Source organism: Hypanus sabinus, chromosome 1, assembly GCF_030144855.1.
Source record: "Hypanus sabinus isolate sHypSab1 chromosome 1, sHypSab1.hap1, whole genome shotgun sequence".
Lineage (NCBI taxonomy): Eukaryota > Metazoa > Chordata > Chondrichthyes > Myliobatiformes > Dasyatidae > Hypanus > Hypanus sabinus.
In genome coordinates, this window is record NC_082706.1 from 79,688,667 (window position 1) to 79,707,994 (window position 19,328).

Sequence of the window (19,328 nt, forward strand, 5' to 3'; positions counted from 1 at the left end):
AGCATGCCCACAACCTATTCCCCTAACCAGTATGCCTTTCGAATGTGGGAGGAAACTGGAGCACCCAGAGGAAACCCATGTGGTCACAGAGAGAATGTGCAAACTCCTTTGAACCAAGGTTAGTGATCACTGGTGTTGTAAAGCAATTATGCTAACCACTATGTTACAGTGCCTGCCATTATAAATACTCCTGAGGGGGTTTTCAGACTGAGGGAAACATTTTCTCTAAATTCTCCCAGCAACAAAACGAAAAATCTGAAAATTGAAGAACTACAGATGCAAATGTTAGAAATCTGAAATAAAAATAACAATGCTTTAAAAGCTCAGACAGCATCTGTGGAACGCCATACAGCACATCTTGTTTTTCCCCTAATCTTCCCAATATCCAACAGTCCACTCGCTTGCTCCAAGTAACGGAGTTACTGACTTGTGTATCTTCTAACTTGGTGCTCATTATGCAGTTTCGTCGACATGATGTGCAAATTTGTGACCAATATGCAGAATATCTCCATTCGATTCACATTGGCGACCCTGTATTCCTGCTTGCCTGTACTTTAATTTTCCATCCCATTGTTACTCAACCTTGAGGCCCTCTATTGGTCAGGGTTGACCATTGATGCTGTGTCCCAGATGTCTATGTTATATGCAGGGCAGTCCAATACAAAGAGCAAGCTGTTGAGAATGTAGCAGGCTCCCCCTCTCCACGCAGCAGATGAATCCAAAGGAACGGCCGAGACCGATACAGTTTGGCACCAGTGGCATCACAGGTGTTGCCAGTCAGCGTTGATCTCAATACAGGACTGCCTTAGGGACTTCAGCCCTGGAGTTTTCCTCGAGTTCACTCCTGAAGCCTACCCCATGAGTGGGTACAGCCACAAAGCAGTGGAGGTTTGAGGTCTGAGGTTTCCTTCTTCGAGAAGAGCTGGCAAAACCATGACTGACAAGCCTCATCTGCCTGAAGTGACCAGTAACCCACCTTTTCTGCTTCTCCCGCAGTAGAAACGGTTCCACCGGGTTTGGTAGCTAAGCCAAACGTTTAGGCCAGGAGCTGGACAGTTGTCAGAGGCTATTGGAGATGCATAGCATTGGAAGCATCAAATAGGTAGTGGGACTTTATCGTCACTATCAACCCCAGCTATAGTCATAAAGAACCTCTCTTATACTATTCCAACAAAGCCAAACAGAATGAGCTCTCAGAACTCAACAACTTCAGCTATTTCAGATAACTTGTCTTCCCAGTTTGCATCAGAAACCATCAGTTTGGTAAAGGTGCTGCCCTGACTAGCTGGGCATTCTACTTAAATAGAGATTTCTGATAACTATACAGGTTCATACCTTACACTTACTGTGTTTGTCTTACCTTTGTTCTACATAGGCCAGCCACTACTCTATGTATTTCACCACCCTCTCAGCTGTTATCACCAACATTCAGCCTCCACTGTATCAGACTTCCCTTTTGTTTTCTCTGCCTTCCCCCTTCGCAGTATATTATTAAGTTTCTTTTGAAACTTTTCCTGATTATGGGACATTTAATCTGAAACATCAAATTGTTTTTATCTCACCAGAGATGCTGACTGACCTGCTGAGTATTTCCAGCATCTTTTAGTTATGTAACTAAATTGTGCCTGTGTAATGTGAAGGATCCGTTTACTTGCCAGTCGAAAGCCATGCTGGTTGTTGATTGACCCATTTAAGAGATGCAGCAGCTCTTTTTCATTGGTCGCCTTGCTCACCATGGCACCAGTGTCCAGTTCTGGGTGTCTCAGGGTTATAAGAGTAGTAGGTACAAGAGACTCACTCTCTATCCTTTGTCTCCAGGGGTTCATCTTCACACCAAGGTCGCGACCAGTAGTGAAGAACCATTGGGGAAGTATGCCGCAGATATAGGAGGGCCCACATGCACACTTTGCTGAGTATCTGTATGTTGAATGTTTAGTTTTGTAATTGTGTAACTTGGGGAGACTTAATGAAATATACTTGTTGAGCTTGAGATGTTACTGAACGCTTAGTGTCATGGTTATGTAACTTGGGGTGGCTTAGATGAGTAAGTGTTTGACTTAGGTGTTTGGTCGAAAGTCTTAGTGTTTGACTGTAAATAAGTAGTTAATGTGCTTATTCATAATCAGTTTGTTCTGTCTCTCTCACCAAACCCGTGAACCTGTTTTCCTGCCACAGACTGGCAATAATTTCAATGCCGCATTGTTAACAGCACACAAACAATAAGAACAATAGTGATTAGTAAGAAAATATTTCATTCAAATATGTTTGAAACTGTTAAGAAATTGATGATTTTGAATTAATAAAAGCCAGATTTTTCAGTCACCGTTAAAGGACATGTGAGAGCATTCTTCCATTGGCCACGGATTTGGGAATGCTGCACGTAACAAGGCGGCTGCATCACCTCCGATGGTAAGAAGCATCAAAACATTACCTTTCAAAATGGAAAATCCTCACTGAGTCATGCAGAGTGCAAACCAAGTATAAAGCAAGAAAAAAACAGCTAGATTTAATAAATCTGCAGGCAACAAAGTAAAGAATAAGGAATAGCACTGGGAATAATGAGAGAGGTGAATAGCTGGAAAGAAATTTGTATTCACCATCACAAATTTTGATTTGAGCTAATGGGGTTTTATAGTCACTAAATTAATCAGCAGTAATTATTACTTATCATATACTTAGAACCCTGATATCACCTGTCCAAACTTTATCAGTTAGTTTTAGTGTAGAAATAGTGATTGTGCATCCCAGGTGTATACAGTGCATAGATTTTAGAGCAATTCTATCACCTAGCACTGTAACATCACAACCTGAGCAGCAGCTTCTACATTACTAAGTTTAATATTATTGCTGTTGAATCACTCCAACTGCTATTTTTACCACAAAATCCAGCAAGGTGTACACTTTCTTTCAGTATAAAAAAACATGCTTTTATTACCTCTCCTAAAAATTCACTCTCTTCTTCTCGAACTCGAGCTTGGTCCCACAGGGTGATTTCCAGCATCCGTTCCCGAAATTCCCTCCGATGAACTGGAGAATAAATGAATGTCTGGTTCCACTTGGGTTCAAGTGTTTTCTTTACTGTTTTTGTTCTTCGCTTGCTTTTGTCACTAGCAAACAATCATAGGACAGAAGTCAGAACTGCAAGTAGACTACAAGAACACAGATTAGAGGAGGACCTACTTATCTTTGATTTTGTGGGTGTCTAAGTTCCTGTGGAATCCTCCACAGAATTTAAAGAGATGTAAATTATTTCAGTAAGACATTACATAAGGAAAAGGTCTGAGGTAGTTAAGGCTTGTCTTCAAATAAATTAGAATTGGACAAAGGGATGACTACACATAGATGTAATTCATTTCCCACTTTTGAATAAAAATATCCTATCATATTCTTAAATATTTCCATGACATTCCTAAAGGAAACATTTATAAATGCAAAGCAACACACACAAAATGCTGGAGGAACTCAGCAGGTCAGGCAGCATCTATGGAAATGAATAGATAAGTCAACGTTTTGGGCCAAGACCCTTCTTTAGGACTCATAAACAGATTTATAAGTCCATTCATAACTTATAAATACAGATAGTATATATAGTAAACATTGAAGAGAATAGTGACAACCTCAAGATGATAAGGCAGTTTGGCAGACACATTGCATTTTATATTTAATGCAAAGTATTACATTTTGATCAGATGTGTGAGGAACAGCAATATAAAGAGTACAGTTCCAAAGAGGGTTTCATGAACAGAAATATGTGAGTGTGAATACTGACAGATGTTTGAAAGAAGCAAAACAGATCAAAAAACAAGATTAAGGGCAGTTTGTATTAAGATGCAGGTGGCTTTAATCTCCAAAGCAAAACAGTTATGATGAAGCAACACACAAAAAGGTGGACAAACTCAGCAGTTGAGGCAGTATTTAGGAAGGATATTGACAATCAATACTTCAGGTCAAGACTCTTCATTCAGTCCTCGATGAAGGTGCTCAACCTGAAATGTCCATCTCCGTTCGTAGATGCTGCTCGATCCGCTGAGTTCCTCCAGTATTTTATGAGTTGCTCTACATCTCCAGCATCTGCCAATCTTTTTGTCTCTCAAAGTCATGATGAAGCTTATAAAAGTTCAGCCAAAACCAATTTGATTACCACACACTGGTAAAATTATAAAGGCTTTTGGGAAGGTGAGAGAAGAGATCAACTTAAACAGTTCAAGGAACATTATATAACCATACAACAATCACAGCACGGAAACAGGCCATCTCGACCCTCCTTGTCCGTGCTGAACTCTTAATCTCACCTAGTCCCACCTCCCCACACTCAGCCCATAACCCTCCATTCCTTTCCTGTCCATATACCTATCCAATTTTACCTTAAATGACACAACTGAACTGGCCTCTACTACCTCTACAGGAAGCTCATTCCACACACCTATCACTCTCTGAGTAAGGAAATACCCCTTCGTGTTTCCCTTAAACTTCTGCCGCCTAACTCTCAAATCATGTCCTCTCGTTTGAATCTCCCCTACTCTCAGTGGAAGCAACCTATTCACGTCAACTCTATCTATCCCTCTCAAAATTTTAAATACCTCGATCAAATCCCCCCTCAACCTTCTACGCTCCAATGAATAGAGACCTAACTTGTTCAACCTTTCTCTGTAACTTAAGTGCTGAAACCCAGGTAACATCCTAGTAAATCGTCTCTGCACTCTCTCTAATTTATTGATATCTTTCCTATAATTCGGTGACCAGAATTGTACACAATATTCCAAATTTGGTCTTACCAATGCCTTGTACAATTTTAACATTACATCCCAACTTCTGTACTCAATGCTTTGATTTATAAAGGCCAGCATTCCAAAAGCCTTCTTCACCACCCTATCGACATGAGACTCCACCTTCAGGGAACTATGCACTGTTATTCCTAGATCTCTCTGTTCCTCTGCATTCCTCAATGCCCTACCATTTACCCTGTATGTTCTATTTGGATTATTCCTGCCAAAATGTAGAACCTCACACTTCTCAGCATTAAACTCCATCTGCCAACGTTCAGCCCATTCTTCTAACCGGCATAAATCTCCCTGCAAGCTTTGAAAACCCACCTCATTATCCACAACACCTCCTACCTTAGTATCATCGGCATACTTACTAATCCAATTTACCACCCCATCATCCAGATCATTTATGTATATTACAAACAGCATTGGGCCCAAAACAGATCCCTGAGTCACCCCGCTAGTCACCGACCTCCATCCCGATAAACAATTATCCACCACTACTCTCTGGCATCTCCCATCTATCCACTGTTGAATCCATTTTATTACTCCAGCATTAATACCTAACGACTGAACCTTCATAACTAACCTTCCATTTGGAACTTTGTCAAAGGCTTTGCTGAAGTCCATATAGACTACATCCACTGCCTTACCCTCGTCAACATTCCTAGTAACTTCTTCAAAAAATTCAATAAGGTTTGTCAAACATGACCTTCCACGCACAAATCCATGCTGGCTACTCCTAATCAGATCCTGTCTATCCAGATAATTATTAATACTATCTCTAAGAATACTTTCCATTAATTTACCCACCACTGATATCAAACTGACAGGTCTATAATTGCTAGGCTTACTTCTAGAACCCTTTTTAAACAATGGAACCACATGAGCAATATGCCAATCCTCCGGCACAATCCCCGTTTTTAATGACATCTTAAAGATCTCCGTCAGAGCTCCTGCTATTTCTACACAAACTTCCCTCAAGGTCCTGGGGAATATCCTGTCAGGACCCAGAGATTTATCCACTTTTAAATTTCTTAAAAGTGCCAGTACTTCCACCTCTTTAATTGTCATAAGTTCCATAACTTCCTTACTTGTTTCCCACACCTTACACAATTCAATATCCTTCTCCTTAGTGAATACCGAAGAGAAGAAATCGTTCAAAATCTCTCCCATCTCCCTCGGCTCCACACATAGCTGACCACTCTGATTCTCTAAGGGGCCAATCTTATCCCTCACTATCCTCTTGCTTTTAATATAACAGTAGAAACCTTTCGGATTTACTTTCACCTTATTTGCCAAACCAACCTCGTATCTTCCTTTAGCTTTTCTAATCTCTTTCTTAAGATTCCTTTTACATTTTTTATATTCCTCGAGCAATTCCTTTACTCCATGCTGCCTATATCTATTGTAGACATTATGGCTGACATGTATTTAATATTTCAGTAGTATTTGAGTAATACTGTAAATATATTGTTTAATTAAGCATGCTTGTTCATTTAAATAATTAATTATAGGCAATATGTAAAAAGAAGTGAATTGCATACATCATGATGCTACTGTGTGATGCATGTGCACCTCGCTTAAAGTTAAAAATGAAGTTAGATTCACATTTCACACTCACGTGTCTTTCTTTCAATTAGTTTAATGTGTTGGAGTTAAAACAAACTTAACAGTGGAGACAAGATATTTTAAAAATGAACCAGAGAAGACTACCAACCTGCTGAAGCTCAACGTGACAGTTGAGTTTGAAAATGCACAGTGAGACATTCAAGTTAAAATAAAATTGCAGCAAGAAACAGTCAAGTTAGAAAATAAAGTAGAAAACGGAAGAATTCCCTGGCTCATAAACATTGAGTACTGAGTGATAATAATCAAAAAGCAGAAATGGCGGGCAACATTGAAAAGATAGATTTAATCCATTGCACAATGGATAACTGGCTCATGTATATGAAGTGGATCGAGCAGTATTTTAGAGCTAGTGAAATAACCAATGAGAAGCGATTGCCAATTTTGCTGAGTGCATTGGCTGGAAAGGCATACTGTTTGCTTAGAGGTTTGATTTTCCCAACCAAACCTGCCAAAGTGAGATTTGTTGATATCATGAAAGTAATGCAGGAACATTTAGAACTGAAACCATTGTTGATTGCAGAATGCTTTAGGTTTCATAAGTAGAATCAAAAGGAATGGGAGTCCATTTCAGTTTGCATGACTAAATTGAAGAGATTGTTTTGGCATTGTTAATTCAGTATTGGTTTAATGATGTATTGAAAAATCATTTAGTTTGTGGAATCTTACAAGAAAGTATTAAAAAAACAACCTGCATTTAAAAAAAGCAGTTGAAATAGCTGTATCAATGGAAACAGCAGACAGGGATGAAATCGAGTTGTAGTCAGGAGTGAAAGTGAGCATGAATAAAATTGCAGTGGCCTGTCTGTCCGAACAAATTTTGTTACCATTGTGGGAGGGCTCACATACACCAGCCCATTGCAGACTTAAAGGGGAAACTGGTAGAAAATGCAAGAAAATAGAATACATGCAAAGAACATTTTGAGCATGCACAAAGAAATAGCCTGCACAGAGTAGATAAAAAGATAAAAATTCAAGTTGTAATTTCAAAAAGAGCACTAATTTGCATGCTGTTGATGAAAAAATCTGATAATGATGAAAATGACACAAGATTGGGTAGCCTTGAGATTTACAGATATGAAAACTAACAATAGTCAAGCAATATGACTTACACCAGATGAGATTAGCAAATTAATTAAAATGGAATAGGACACTGGTTTGGCTCTTTCAGTCATTCCACAAAATTAATTTCAACAGCATTTCAAAAATACTGAACTGAAGCCTGCAGATATCCAACTAAGAACTTTACCGGAGTAAAGATAATTCCTGTGAGAATGACATTCATAACAGTGTTATACAACAGACAACAAGCTGCAATGGGCTTGAATGTGTTATAAACAAGAGGACCAGCATTGCAGGAATGTGTTTGGCTAAGACAACTACAACTTGATTGGAGATCCATTCATTATTTGCATGCCACATCCCCTGTTATACCGTTAACTGAAAGTGAATTACAAAAGTTACTGGATGATGCCACGGCAGTGTTCAAAGCTGGCACTGGAAGACTCAAGCCTATCAAGGGTAAAATTCTATTAACTGAAAATGCCACTCCCAAGTTTTGCATGCCCATCCAGTTCCTTATTCCATCTGTGATGGATTAGCTAGATCACATGAAGGTTGAACAAATTCATTCCAGAAATGAGTGGACCTCATGGGCAACACCAGTAGCCAAGAAGAACTGGTCTGTTGAGATCTATGGTGACCTTAAGGTTACCATCAACCCAGTGCTGAAAGTAGATAAATACCCTCTGCCCAGCATAGAGGATACCTTTGCAAACCTTTCTGGGGTGAAAAACTTCAAGAAAGTGCACTTAGCTGGGGTCTACCTACAGATGGAGATGGAAGAACAGTCCACAGTGTTTCCCACCATAAGCACACACAAAAGGGCTTTATCACTATAATAGGCTTATTTTTGGAGTAGCACCTGCACCTACCTACAATTTGGCAGAAAGTGATGGACCAGGTGCTGCAAGGCTCTCCAGGCACTCAGTGGTACCTGGATGACATCATTCTAACCAGTAAGGATGACAAGAAACATCTCCAACATATCAAGACAGTGCTAAAAAGATTATGGGCTCAGAGACAATGCAACAAATGTGAATTCTTTAAACCACGCATCACTTACAGTGGTCACACCACTGACACACAAAGATTATACAAGTGTGCTGAGAAAATACAAGCAGTGGTGGAAGTCCCAAGAGGTGTCAGAGTTTTTGTCCTTTTTAGGATTGCTGTAATAGGTTCCTGCCAGACCTGGTGACTGTGCTCCACCTCTTGAACTCATTACAACAGATCAGGAAGAAGCAGTAATGGACAAAGTAGTGTGAGGGTCTTTACAAAGGAAATAGTGACGTCAGACAGTGTACTCACACATTATGATCCATATCGTCCAGTGAAGCTTGCCTGTGACATTTCACCTTATGGTAGAGGTACAGTCATGTCACATGTTATGAGTGATGGGAGTAAACACCCCATAGCCTTTGCATCACGTTCCCTTACTGCTGCAGAGAACAATTACGTACAGATTGACTGAGAGGCCTTGAATCTGATTTGGGGTGTAAAACATTTTAACCAGTACTGGCATCGGAGAGTGGGAGAGAGTTTACCTTTGTTACACATCAACCACAAGTGTCCATTTTCAATGCACTATCAACCGCAGCATGAATGCTGAGATGATCTTTGTTTCTTGGAGGACACAATTAGAAGGTCAAATTCACAAAGACATCTAGTGCTGGTGGATTGTCCCATTTACCATTGGAAAAGGAATTGCCTGAAAAATTTACGAATGAAGACACTCTTTTCGAAGTATTCTCCCTAATGCAAATTGTGAGTGTCCATATTTCAGCAGAGATGATCCAAAGAAAACCGAGAAAGATCTCTCACTGTCTCAGGTTTACATGGTCACCCAACATGGCTGGAATGTACAGGAGGAATACCAGGTCCCCCATTCTTATCAGCTCCAAGATGAACTTGCCTTTGATGAAGGTTGCCTTATGTGGGAATTGAGAGTTGCTGTACCATCAAAGCTGAGAACTACATGCTGGTCATCTAGGCATGGTTAAAACAAAGTGTCGTCTTGAAGCTTTGCCTGGTGGCCTGGGATAAATCAGCAGATCAAGCAATCTGTCATGCATTGTGCATGATGCCAACACGTCCAGGAGATGCCAAGACCTGCATCTCTCTATCCTGGGAACGGCCTGCATTGCCCTGACAAAGGATTCATGTGGATTTTGCCAGAACATTCATGGACACAAATTTCTTGGTAGTAGTGGATGCAGCTACAAAGTAGCCAGAAGTTTTCCCAGTAGCTTCCACTACAACCTTGCACACTGTTGATGTGTTGAGAATCCTCTTCTCAAGAACTGCTGTTCCAAAACACTTAGTCAATGACACTGGACCACAGTTTGTGTCAGAAATGTGTCTGTCACTCCTGAAAATGAATGGAATAGAACATATCATATCTGCACTTTACCACCCAGCTACAAATCACTTGGCAGAAAGGTTTGTCCAGAGTTTAAAGAATGCATTGTGAGCAATGTCAGCAAAACACAGTACACTGACACTAAACTAGAAGCTTGCCAATCTTCTCCTTAAACAGCATAATGCAGGACACTCCACAACCAACAAATCACTAGCTATGCTGTCCGTGGGTCATTCCATGTGTTCACACTTGGATCTCCTCAAAGCCAATCTCAGAAGGAGTATGCAGGGCAAATATTTGAGGACAATTTGAGGGCTTCTCAAACAAAGAGGTTTGATGCTTCACTCCTAGACAGAAAGTCCTGCTGAAGGACTACAGAGGTGATCAAAAAATTGAGGACAGAAATGGACCATTCTCCTATACAGTAGAGATTATGTCTGATATCATCTGGAGACAACATATCGATCAATTGCGGAGAACACGGGAAATTGTTAGAAAAGAAAGGTGGCCAAAGCTGTCAGTACCACTTCCTCTAGTCCCAGAGTCAACTCCTACACCCACCACAGAGAAGACCCCGGAACCTAAGATAGTTTCAAATCCACACGTCTCACCTGTCAAGCAGAGTGACTTGTTAGGAAGGACAAGAGTAAGAAAGCCTTTGCAGTGATTAATCCTTCATGGCTGATCGAGGCAATTTAAAAATTGACTATGCTGTGGATATCTGTATCATTGTTGTATCATATAGTATACCGTGTATATAGTTGAGATGCATTCTCTATTGAGTTGGAGTTTATAGCTAAACAGGGAGAATTGTGTACTTTATATTTAATTGAGTAATATTGTAAATATATTGTTTGATTAAGCATCCTTTTTCATTTAAATAGTTCATTATAGATTGTAAGTAAAAATAAGTCAATTGCATATGCCACAGCACTGCTACATGATACATGTGTACCTTCCTTAAAGTAAAAAAGAACAAAGTTAGAATTGAATTCTGTCACATCTTTCTTTTAATTAGTTTAATGTTGTAGAGTTACAAAACATAACAATGGAGAATCTATAAAGAAAGCTTACAGATAACTTGATAAATATATTCAACATCATGAAGAGCCTAACATGAGGTTTGCTCAGAGGAAAAAAATAACTTTTTAATGCAACAAGGAGTCATGATCTGGAAAGATGCTGGAAGCAGAATCTATCACCATTTCCAGACCAGTTCTGAATAGATACTAGAAGGGGAGAAAAAAAAATCTAGCAGGTCTAAGCTGAAAACAGAACGAGGGAATAGCACAGAATGAGTTGTTCTTGTCAAAAGCTGAAAAGATTTAATTGGCTGGAAGATTTGCTTTCAAGTATACTGTACTGTTGCAAAGTTTCAAAGTAAATGTATCAAAAGAAAATGGTGTAATTGCAATGTAATAAGTTTATGTAGCCAACTTCCTTAATCAATGTAATCAAGGAATTTATAATGAAGAATTAATTGCACACAGATAAAGAATCTTGGATGTATCACATGCGTCTAAATTTACACTTTCTCATAACAACTTACAATACCCATCATTACCCATTCTTAATTGTGAAGTATTATAAGTGAAGGTTGATGGATTATATTTCAGTAGACTATTTGAATGCCAAACTACATCCTATCGCAGATCCTCATTTATCATTCAGCACCTTATAGGCAGTGATCAGCTGAAGATTTAGGCCAACCTTGACTGGTCACTGAACACAACCTTTGGGCTCACTTTCAACAACTCTACAACTCATTTTATCAGTTTTACTTATTATTACTTTTTTCTTTTTGCACTTGCCCAATTTGGCAATCTTTCTTTGTGTGTAGGTTTGCACTGAGTCATTTGTACTTCCTTGTTCTACCGCAAATTAATGCCCACAAGAAAGGTCAGGGTCATATTTGATGAACCAGATACTTTGATAATTAAATTGCTTAGAATTTTTAACAATATTCTTAACATACTGAGCCTAATTATCACATTCCTACTGCCCCCCAGCTACGTCAGAGAGCAGGTAGTAGACATGGGAGTGTTTTAGCCAGTGAGGCTCAGTTGCTTACTGTCTTCTGCTGTGCAGACAGCAGAATTACCATCATTATGGTCTATTATGACTTGCTGCTTTCTCTTTAATAAGCAGTGAATGTTTTCTGCTGTTAGTCAAATGAGAAAATTCGAGATCCTGCAACCAACAATATCAAACTATGACATGATTTTTTCTCTCTCTCTGAGAAACAAAGATCAGGAGAGAGCTGCAATAATTTTGCATGAGTAATTATTCAATATAAAGTTACTATCAGCTTTTTAAACCTGTATCACCTATCACTGGGCCCAATCTTTGTGTATTAACCTGATCTACAACAGATGATTTGCCTACACCTATAGAACAAAATAGGTTCATAATGAATGCACAAACAGTTGTTCACATGTCCAACTGACTTGGGAGCATATGGCAAACAAAAATATAAAACAGGTTAGCAATTTACTTATCTGGCGAAGACCAATCATCCACAAATTGTTCAGAACCTGCTCCATTTCAGCATAACAAACTATTTGTAGAATTATTGACAGCTAAGTTCATGGGCTTGATGGTGCAGGATACACAATAGTGTTGGGAGTGACAGAACAGTGTTCAAAATTCATAGCTGATAAGGGTTATAGAGGCATACACTTAGTGCCTCTTTATTACATACACCCGTACACCTGATCGTTAAGGCCAATATCTAAACAGCCAATCATGATGCAGCAACTCAATACATAAAATCACAAAGACATGATCAAGAGGTTCAGTTGTTCACATCAAACATCAGAATGGGGAAGAAATGTGATCTTTTACTTTGACCATGGAATGATTGCCGAAGCCAGACAGGGTGGTTTGACTATCTCAGAAACTGCTGTTCTCCTGGGATTTTCACACATAGCAGCCTCTAGCGTTTACAGATAATGGTGCAAAAAACATCCAGTTCTGTGGGCTGATAGGAAGGCAACAGTAATTCACGTAAGCGTGCATTATAACAGCATCTCTGAAAGCACAAAATGCCGAAATTTGAAGTGAACGGGCTACAGCAGCAGCAGAGATATGCATAGTGGCCACTTTATTAGGTACAGGAGGTATCTAATAAAGTGGCTACTGAGTGTGTAAATCCAACAGCAGCATTCATCAAGACTGAATGGAAAAGAATTAAGAAATAACAGGCAAGCAAAATTGAAGGAAAAGGAAACTCTGTTTCTGATACTTCTGAAGAAGAGCAAAGTGCTGGATGATTCTCCTCTGTATCTGTCTGTAGCATTATTTCAGTCAGTTAATACTGCTCGGTCAGAACAAATGCAGCATTGAATGAAGAACCAGACAACATGTCTGCATTCATCGGAGGAGCAATAAAAAAGCTGCAGCTATCCAATCAGAAGATAATACATTTCAGCTTTCAAGAACCTGGAGCCTAAGAAGGCAGTTTTGTCAATCACGATTAAGTAGAATAGTGACGGGAAGAATGTTTAATGCCACCTTGTTTTTCCACCTGAGGAAAAGCATTTGGACAAGCAAAATCATGCAAAATAAACTTTAAAAAAACAGTTTAATAAATGTTCTCACAAAATTTCACACTGCTGTGCTGATCAAATGTGGATTGAAATTACATACATATGGAAGTTGTGGCTATCACTGATGTGAAAATGTCAGTCTGCAGCATTTTAAAACAATTATACAGCACACTATATCCTTCAATCTGTCAGCCTAGAGGAAACACATGGCATAGAAGTAGAACTCTTATCTACCATCAGGGAAACCGTGGGAAGATTAAATAAAGTGATGATGAAAATGTGTAGATCGAAGGTCATTTGTAACACAGTCACTATAATTCATTACACTCACTTCATTGAATGCAATCTCTTTAGTTTACCACCACTTGTGATCTGCTTGCAGTGATCACTGCCCCATCGGTTAGTCTGCAGCTTGTGCAGTAAGTTTATCAATTCACCAAATGGCAATGCAGATAAGGGTGAGGGGGTGAGATGTGGTCATTGATACTGAAAAGTAGTGAGTTCCCACTCCCATTCATTTTATCAGAAGCTTTTCCTGCCAAAATACTGTGGCAGCCATTGTCTAGCTCTTTTAATAGTGATGGACCTTCCAGCAGTCAGCCTGGCAATGACACTGTAGGGTAACGTAATTGGTGGAAATGTACATAATTCACAGCCACCAACATTGAGCTGGGGTTTCACTTTAAGAGGCTGGTCTGACGTGACAGCATAATTACGTAAAAGGTGTTTTAACGTGATTTGTGTTCAGTTTTTGGTGTTCAACAAATTAGTTGCTATATTTTTTTCTTAAATACAAAATGTCTTCACTGTTTACTTGTGAAAGCCTACAACACAACAGCTTATAGTGGACCCAAGGGGAATAAATAACTTTCACTTTGAGAGCATGAATGCTTGTGTTAAAGGCCAAAGTGTTACTTTTCATGCTTAGTGGTCCGTTTTATGATATTTATTCAGAATTATTTTATTAATGTACACGTTTAAAGAATTGAAAGAGGATGAATTTCAGCTTAATGAATTCAGTCCCAAAAAAACACCACAGGGAATAAGTATGCCCTCGTGTCTATTAGACTGTAACACATCTGCTGGACAATATATTTCACTTATCTATTGTAAGAGTCAATTAATTTCAGCATTATAATTAGTAGCAATGATTTAGAAATTTGTCTTTGATCAATAGTGTTAAGTTGTTCATATTCCATCAGATTCCAATTGTATTTACCCGATATTCAGTTCTGTGGTAATCAAATGGTTAAAGTGAAATAATAAGATGGAAGGGTTAAAGGAGCAAGTTCTAAAGCTTAGGCCTTTACCAGCTGGAAGTCAGAGTACATGGATTTGGAAATAAAAGAGATGAAGAGGGGAACTTCAGGGATGAATCTCAAAGTGAGGATAAGTATTCCATACGAAAGGTGATGGTGATCAGGTAGACAGTGCAGATCAGGATGTTCAGAGGTCAATCATAAACATGACAAAGGACAGGGGCAGTCAAGGCTGGAGTACTAAAAGATAAGTCCTGGGCCAGGAGAATGTTTATCTAGAGTGAATTTGCAAATGCAGAGGTTGAGGCTTTCAACATAGAGTGACCAGAGAAAGGCCAGATTACAAAGTTTGAAATATACAGTTGACTGTATATGGATGACTGTACTTGTACTTGGGATCAAAAATGACATCAAAATTGTGAACCACCTGGTCCAGTTTCAAGAATGAAATTTGGAGTCAGTGACAATGAAACAATGAAAGCTTTAGTTTACCAGATAATCAATTGGAGTAGAATTCTAACAGTTTAGAAAGTGGAGGAGACATGAGAAGTGATGGGAAAGAGCATCTGAGTGTGATTAAACCTGCTGAAGGGTAATACTGTTGATAGCAGTGTTTTATGAGCAACAGGACAGGGCCAAGGAAAGGCCCTTGGGGTCTCAAGAGATAATGGTGCAGACCTGTAAGTGAAACTGTTGCTTTTGATTTATAGGCTGAAACCAGATGAAAAGAGAGCCAAAGAAGCACTTAATGCAGCTGAATGTTGGCGGGACACATTACCTATGAAAATGGCTGCAGGCAGGTTGGGAAAGACAAGAAGAGATAGATTGTTTTTGAAATGCACAGGATACCCATAGCTTCAATGCTCCAATCTGTTCCTGTACCATGGTATTAGTGGAATTCTAGTGGAGTGACTCAAACAAATCTTTGATATAATGGTCAATGGTTTGGGAGGTTACGTAGTTAAGATTTTGACAAGGGAAGAGTGGTTGGAGATGAAGCAGACTGTGTACAAGAGCAAAGAACTTTAGTGTTGGTTTGTATTTTAAGTTTATTTTATCGATCTTCCTTCAAATCTTCCTTCAGACTAGTGGATCTAAATATAAACTTAAGGGAATGATTCTTGAATAAACTGGTGCATTATTTCTCTCATGGAAAATGGATTATAAAATATGAACTTTGAAGTAAAAACAACAACATTTAGAGAAATGAAACAATTGACACAATGGGCAGTGTAGTCATTTAAATAATCTGACACGTCAGTAATTATCAAAGCATAGAAAGTATAGTTAATCATGAAGCCCAACTTTTGTAATCATTCCCATAACCACAGGAAAATACTGCGAGCTGACTATTACCACAGAAGCAAGTTTTAAATAACATAAACAAGAATCAAGTACAGTATAAATTTAATAAGACAAGTAAAATTTTTAGAAAGGGAAAAAAAAGAGGCAAGTATCTTCTATGAACAATTTTGCAATGAAAAGGCAATTAAAAGAACGTACCTTCTGTCAGGAAGAAAGTAAATTTTGACATAGGGATTCCTTGGCCTCCCTTCTTCCCTAAAAGGAAGATCTTTTGCTCCAAGTACTGTAACAATAAGTTGGTGGCCAACTTTGTCATACCAGAGTTTAATCTGTTGGAAGATCATGCCACCAGATAATCACTGCTGTTGTTAATATTTATATGAGAGCTTTGTGCTTACATAGTACAAGCCAGACTCTAAAGTCATTTGTAATGTGAATTGGTTAAGCTTCACCATAGTTTGCATGCACAATTTACATTAACTTTAGGAGCATAAACTTTAGGAAGAGTAACAAAGGGGTATATTAACATGTTTAGTGAAGATTACTTTCAAGTAATGTTCTTGAATAGTGATTTCCTTTGAAATGAAGACCCCACTTGTTCACATCTGATAAAATATGTGCTCCTCAAAGAACAGCCAATGGAACAGTCCCAGCGATTTTGGGGGACTGCTAAATTATCTCAATTTTGTTAAAGTCTCACAGAACTCTGTAATCTTTGGCCGCTCCCCACCAAGCCCTCCCCTCCCCCAAACCATCCCAGCCCCTAGGGTCACAAATCCTCCATTAGGAAATAATTTTGCAAGTGACAATAGTAGTGTTAAATGATTTTAAAATCATTAATGAAGTGCCTGGTACATCTACACTGAAACCTGGGATTGTGCAAATGAATATCTTTTTTTCCCTGTGGTAGCATGGTCTTATTGCAGTTTAGGAGGAAACCAGGTCTAAAGGGATAACAATAAACACAGTCAGTGTATCACACTTAATATAGCATAATTCCTTTTAATCATTGACATTTATTAAGTTAAAGACAACACTAAAAAAAACAAACACCCTTGTACTGTCCTAAAAAACTGAAACAAGCTGGAGACTAATCTGTAGTTTACTGCATATTTAATACATTTGATAAACTCAATAAATTGTCTAATTCAAACCTAATATTAAGAATATTTTCCAGACACTACTTCTCCATCCTTTCATTGTACAATCCCATTTATTTGTTCATGCTTTCTTTTTCTTTTCTAGCTTTTCTCTCGCATACCTTTCCTACTGTTCTTTTTTCTAATTTATAAACTTATTTTCTCTTTATCTGATGTGTGGTTTGTCTATATTTTCTCTGCCTCTTTCTCCCCTCGCTCTTCCTGTCTCCCCACTCTTTCAATTATTAGTGCTTTCTGATTTCCAGTTCAATCCTGATTTCTTCCTGTTTTCACTCTATTCTATACACGTTGCCCATCTTGCTCCCTTACTTACTTTCATCACCCCTTCAGGTTTCTGTTCAACACATCCATGCTCTTGAACACTTGCTCATATTGTTCTTTTGACTCTCTCTGCCAACTTTTATCTTGCACTCACTCATGATATTCCACACACTCTCTTTCAAACCATCTCAGCCAGTGAGGTTCTTCACTTTAGGGCAATAATGGAACTAATAGCCCTACCGTCCCAAAATTTGCTAACAATGTAGGTCATACCATTTTCAAAGGGATGTGCTTCTGTGTAAGTTAAGTACCTACCAAGTTCAATATGCAATCAGATTCCTCTTGGAAACAGGGCATGGTCATTTCCATGGATATTAGAGAACAGGCAAACTTACTATTATTCCTGTGTTGTTAGAAGATCTAAATGTGCTTCTACAGCATTACAGAAATCGTCTGAACTGCTACCACTTAGTACCTGTCCATGCACCCTCTCTAAGATTGGGAATGCTTACATTAGAACATAACCATGTGACATCAATCAGCAAGGTCACAGCTAATCTAATCTTTCTCTCAATATCATGTTACAACCCTCTCTAGATGTTTTGACTTCCATTAGTTTAAATGTCTGTTGATCTATGCCTTGAACGTACTTAGTGACTCCATCTAATAGGTCTCTGGGGTTGAGAATTTCACATAATAAAGACAGAAAAAAAATCCTCCCACCTTTGTCATAAATGACTGACTCCTCATTCTGACTACACTCACTAGGGAGAACATCCTTTCAGAATCCATGCTGTCGTTCCCACTCAGAATTATACATATTTCACTAAGATCACCTCTCATTCTAATGCATATGAAGTAAGCCTGCTCAGTTTTACTTCATATTCCCGCAGCTTAGGAATCAGAGTAGAGAGTGTTTCTTGCACTAGCTTTAATTCAAGCATATGCTTTCTTAAATATGACCAAAGGTGTTTGCTGTGATCTAGGTATAGTCACATCAGCACCTTCTAAAGCTGCATCATTACTTTCCTGCTTTAAATTACGTACCTATTGTAATAAAGGTACACCCACTGCAACGACTGGCCGTTAAACGCACATGCTTGCCTAATACATTTTCTCAACCCCTAGGTAATGTTTTAAGCTCTCCCCTCCCAATATCATCTATTTTTGTTGGGACATTTTTCATGTCTTCTACCATGAAGACTGACCCAGGTACATGGAGCTTAGAAAAATAGAGGGCTATGGGTAAGCCTAGTAATTTCTAAGGTAGGGACATGTTTGGCACAACTTTGTGGGCCGAAGGGTCTGTATTGTGCTGTAGCTTTTCTATGTTTCTATGTTTCAAATGATTATTCAGAATCTTCATCTTTTCTCCATTACCCATGATTAGTTCCCCTTCTTCATCCTCTAATATTCAGTTCCTGGACAGGATAACCAGATATTAACATAGAACATAAAACGTTACAGCGCAGTACAGGTCCCTTGTCCCACAATATTGTGATGACCTTTTAACCTACTCTAAGGTCAATCTAACCCTCCTACATAGCCCTCCATTCTACCATCCATGTGACTATCTAAGAGTTTCTGAAATGTCCCTAATTTATCTGCCTCTACCACCACCCCTGCCAGAACATTCCATGCATCTACCAGTCTCAGTGTCAGAAATTTACCTCTGACATCCCCATCTATTTTCCACCAGTCACCTTAAAATTACACACCCTCATATGAGCCATTTCCTCCCTTGGAAAAAGTCTCTGGCTGTCTATATCTTTTATCATCTTGTACCCCTCTGACAAGTCACCTTCACTCTGAAGAAAATAGCCCTAGTTCACTCAACGTATCTTCATAAGACATGCTCCCTGGTACTCACAGCATCCTGGTCAATTTCCTCTGAATGCTCTCTAAAGCTTCCATATCCTTCCTATAATGAGGTGACTAGAACTGAACACATTATTCCAAGTTTGGTCTAGTTAGGGTTT

General features: G+C 38.8%; 1 protein-coding gene across 13 annotated transcripts in view; it reads right to left on the reverse strand.

Moving 5' to 3' along the window:
- rims2a (regulating synaptic membrane exocytosis 2a) overlaps positions 1-19,328 on the reverse strand; it is a 1,025,605-nt gene that overhangs the window by 391,899 nt on the left and 614,378 nt on the right. For all 13 annotated transcript variants that reach the window (XM_059971246.1, XM_059971261.1, XM_059971230.1 and 10 more), the window contains 2 exons: positions 16,127-16,257; positions 2,936-3,107 (listed from right to left, as the gene is read on the reverse strand). In XM_059971246.1, the coding sequence (XP_059827229.1) occupies positions 2,936-3,107; positions 16,127-16,257 (303 nt within the window). The remainder of the gene's footprint in view (positions 1-2,935; positions 3,108-16,126; positions 16,258-19,328) is intronic.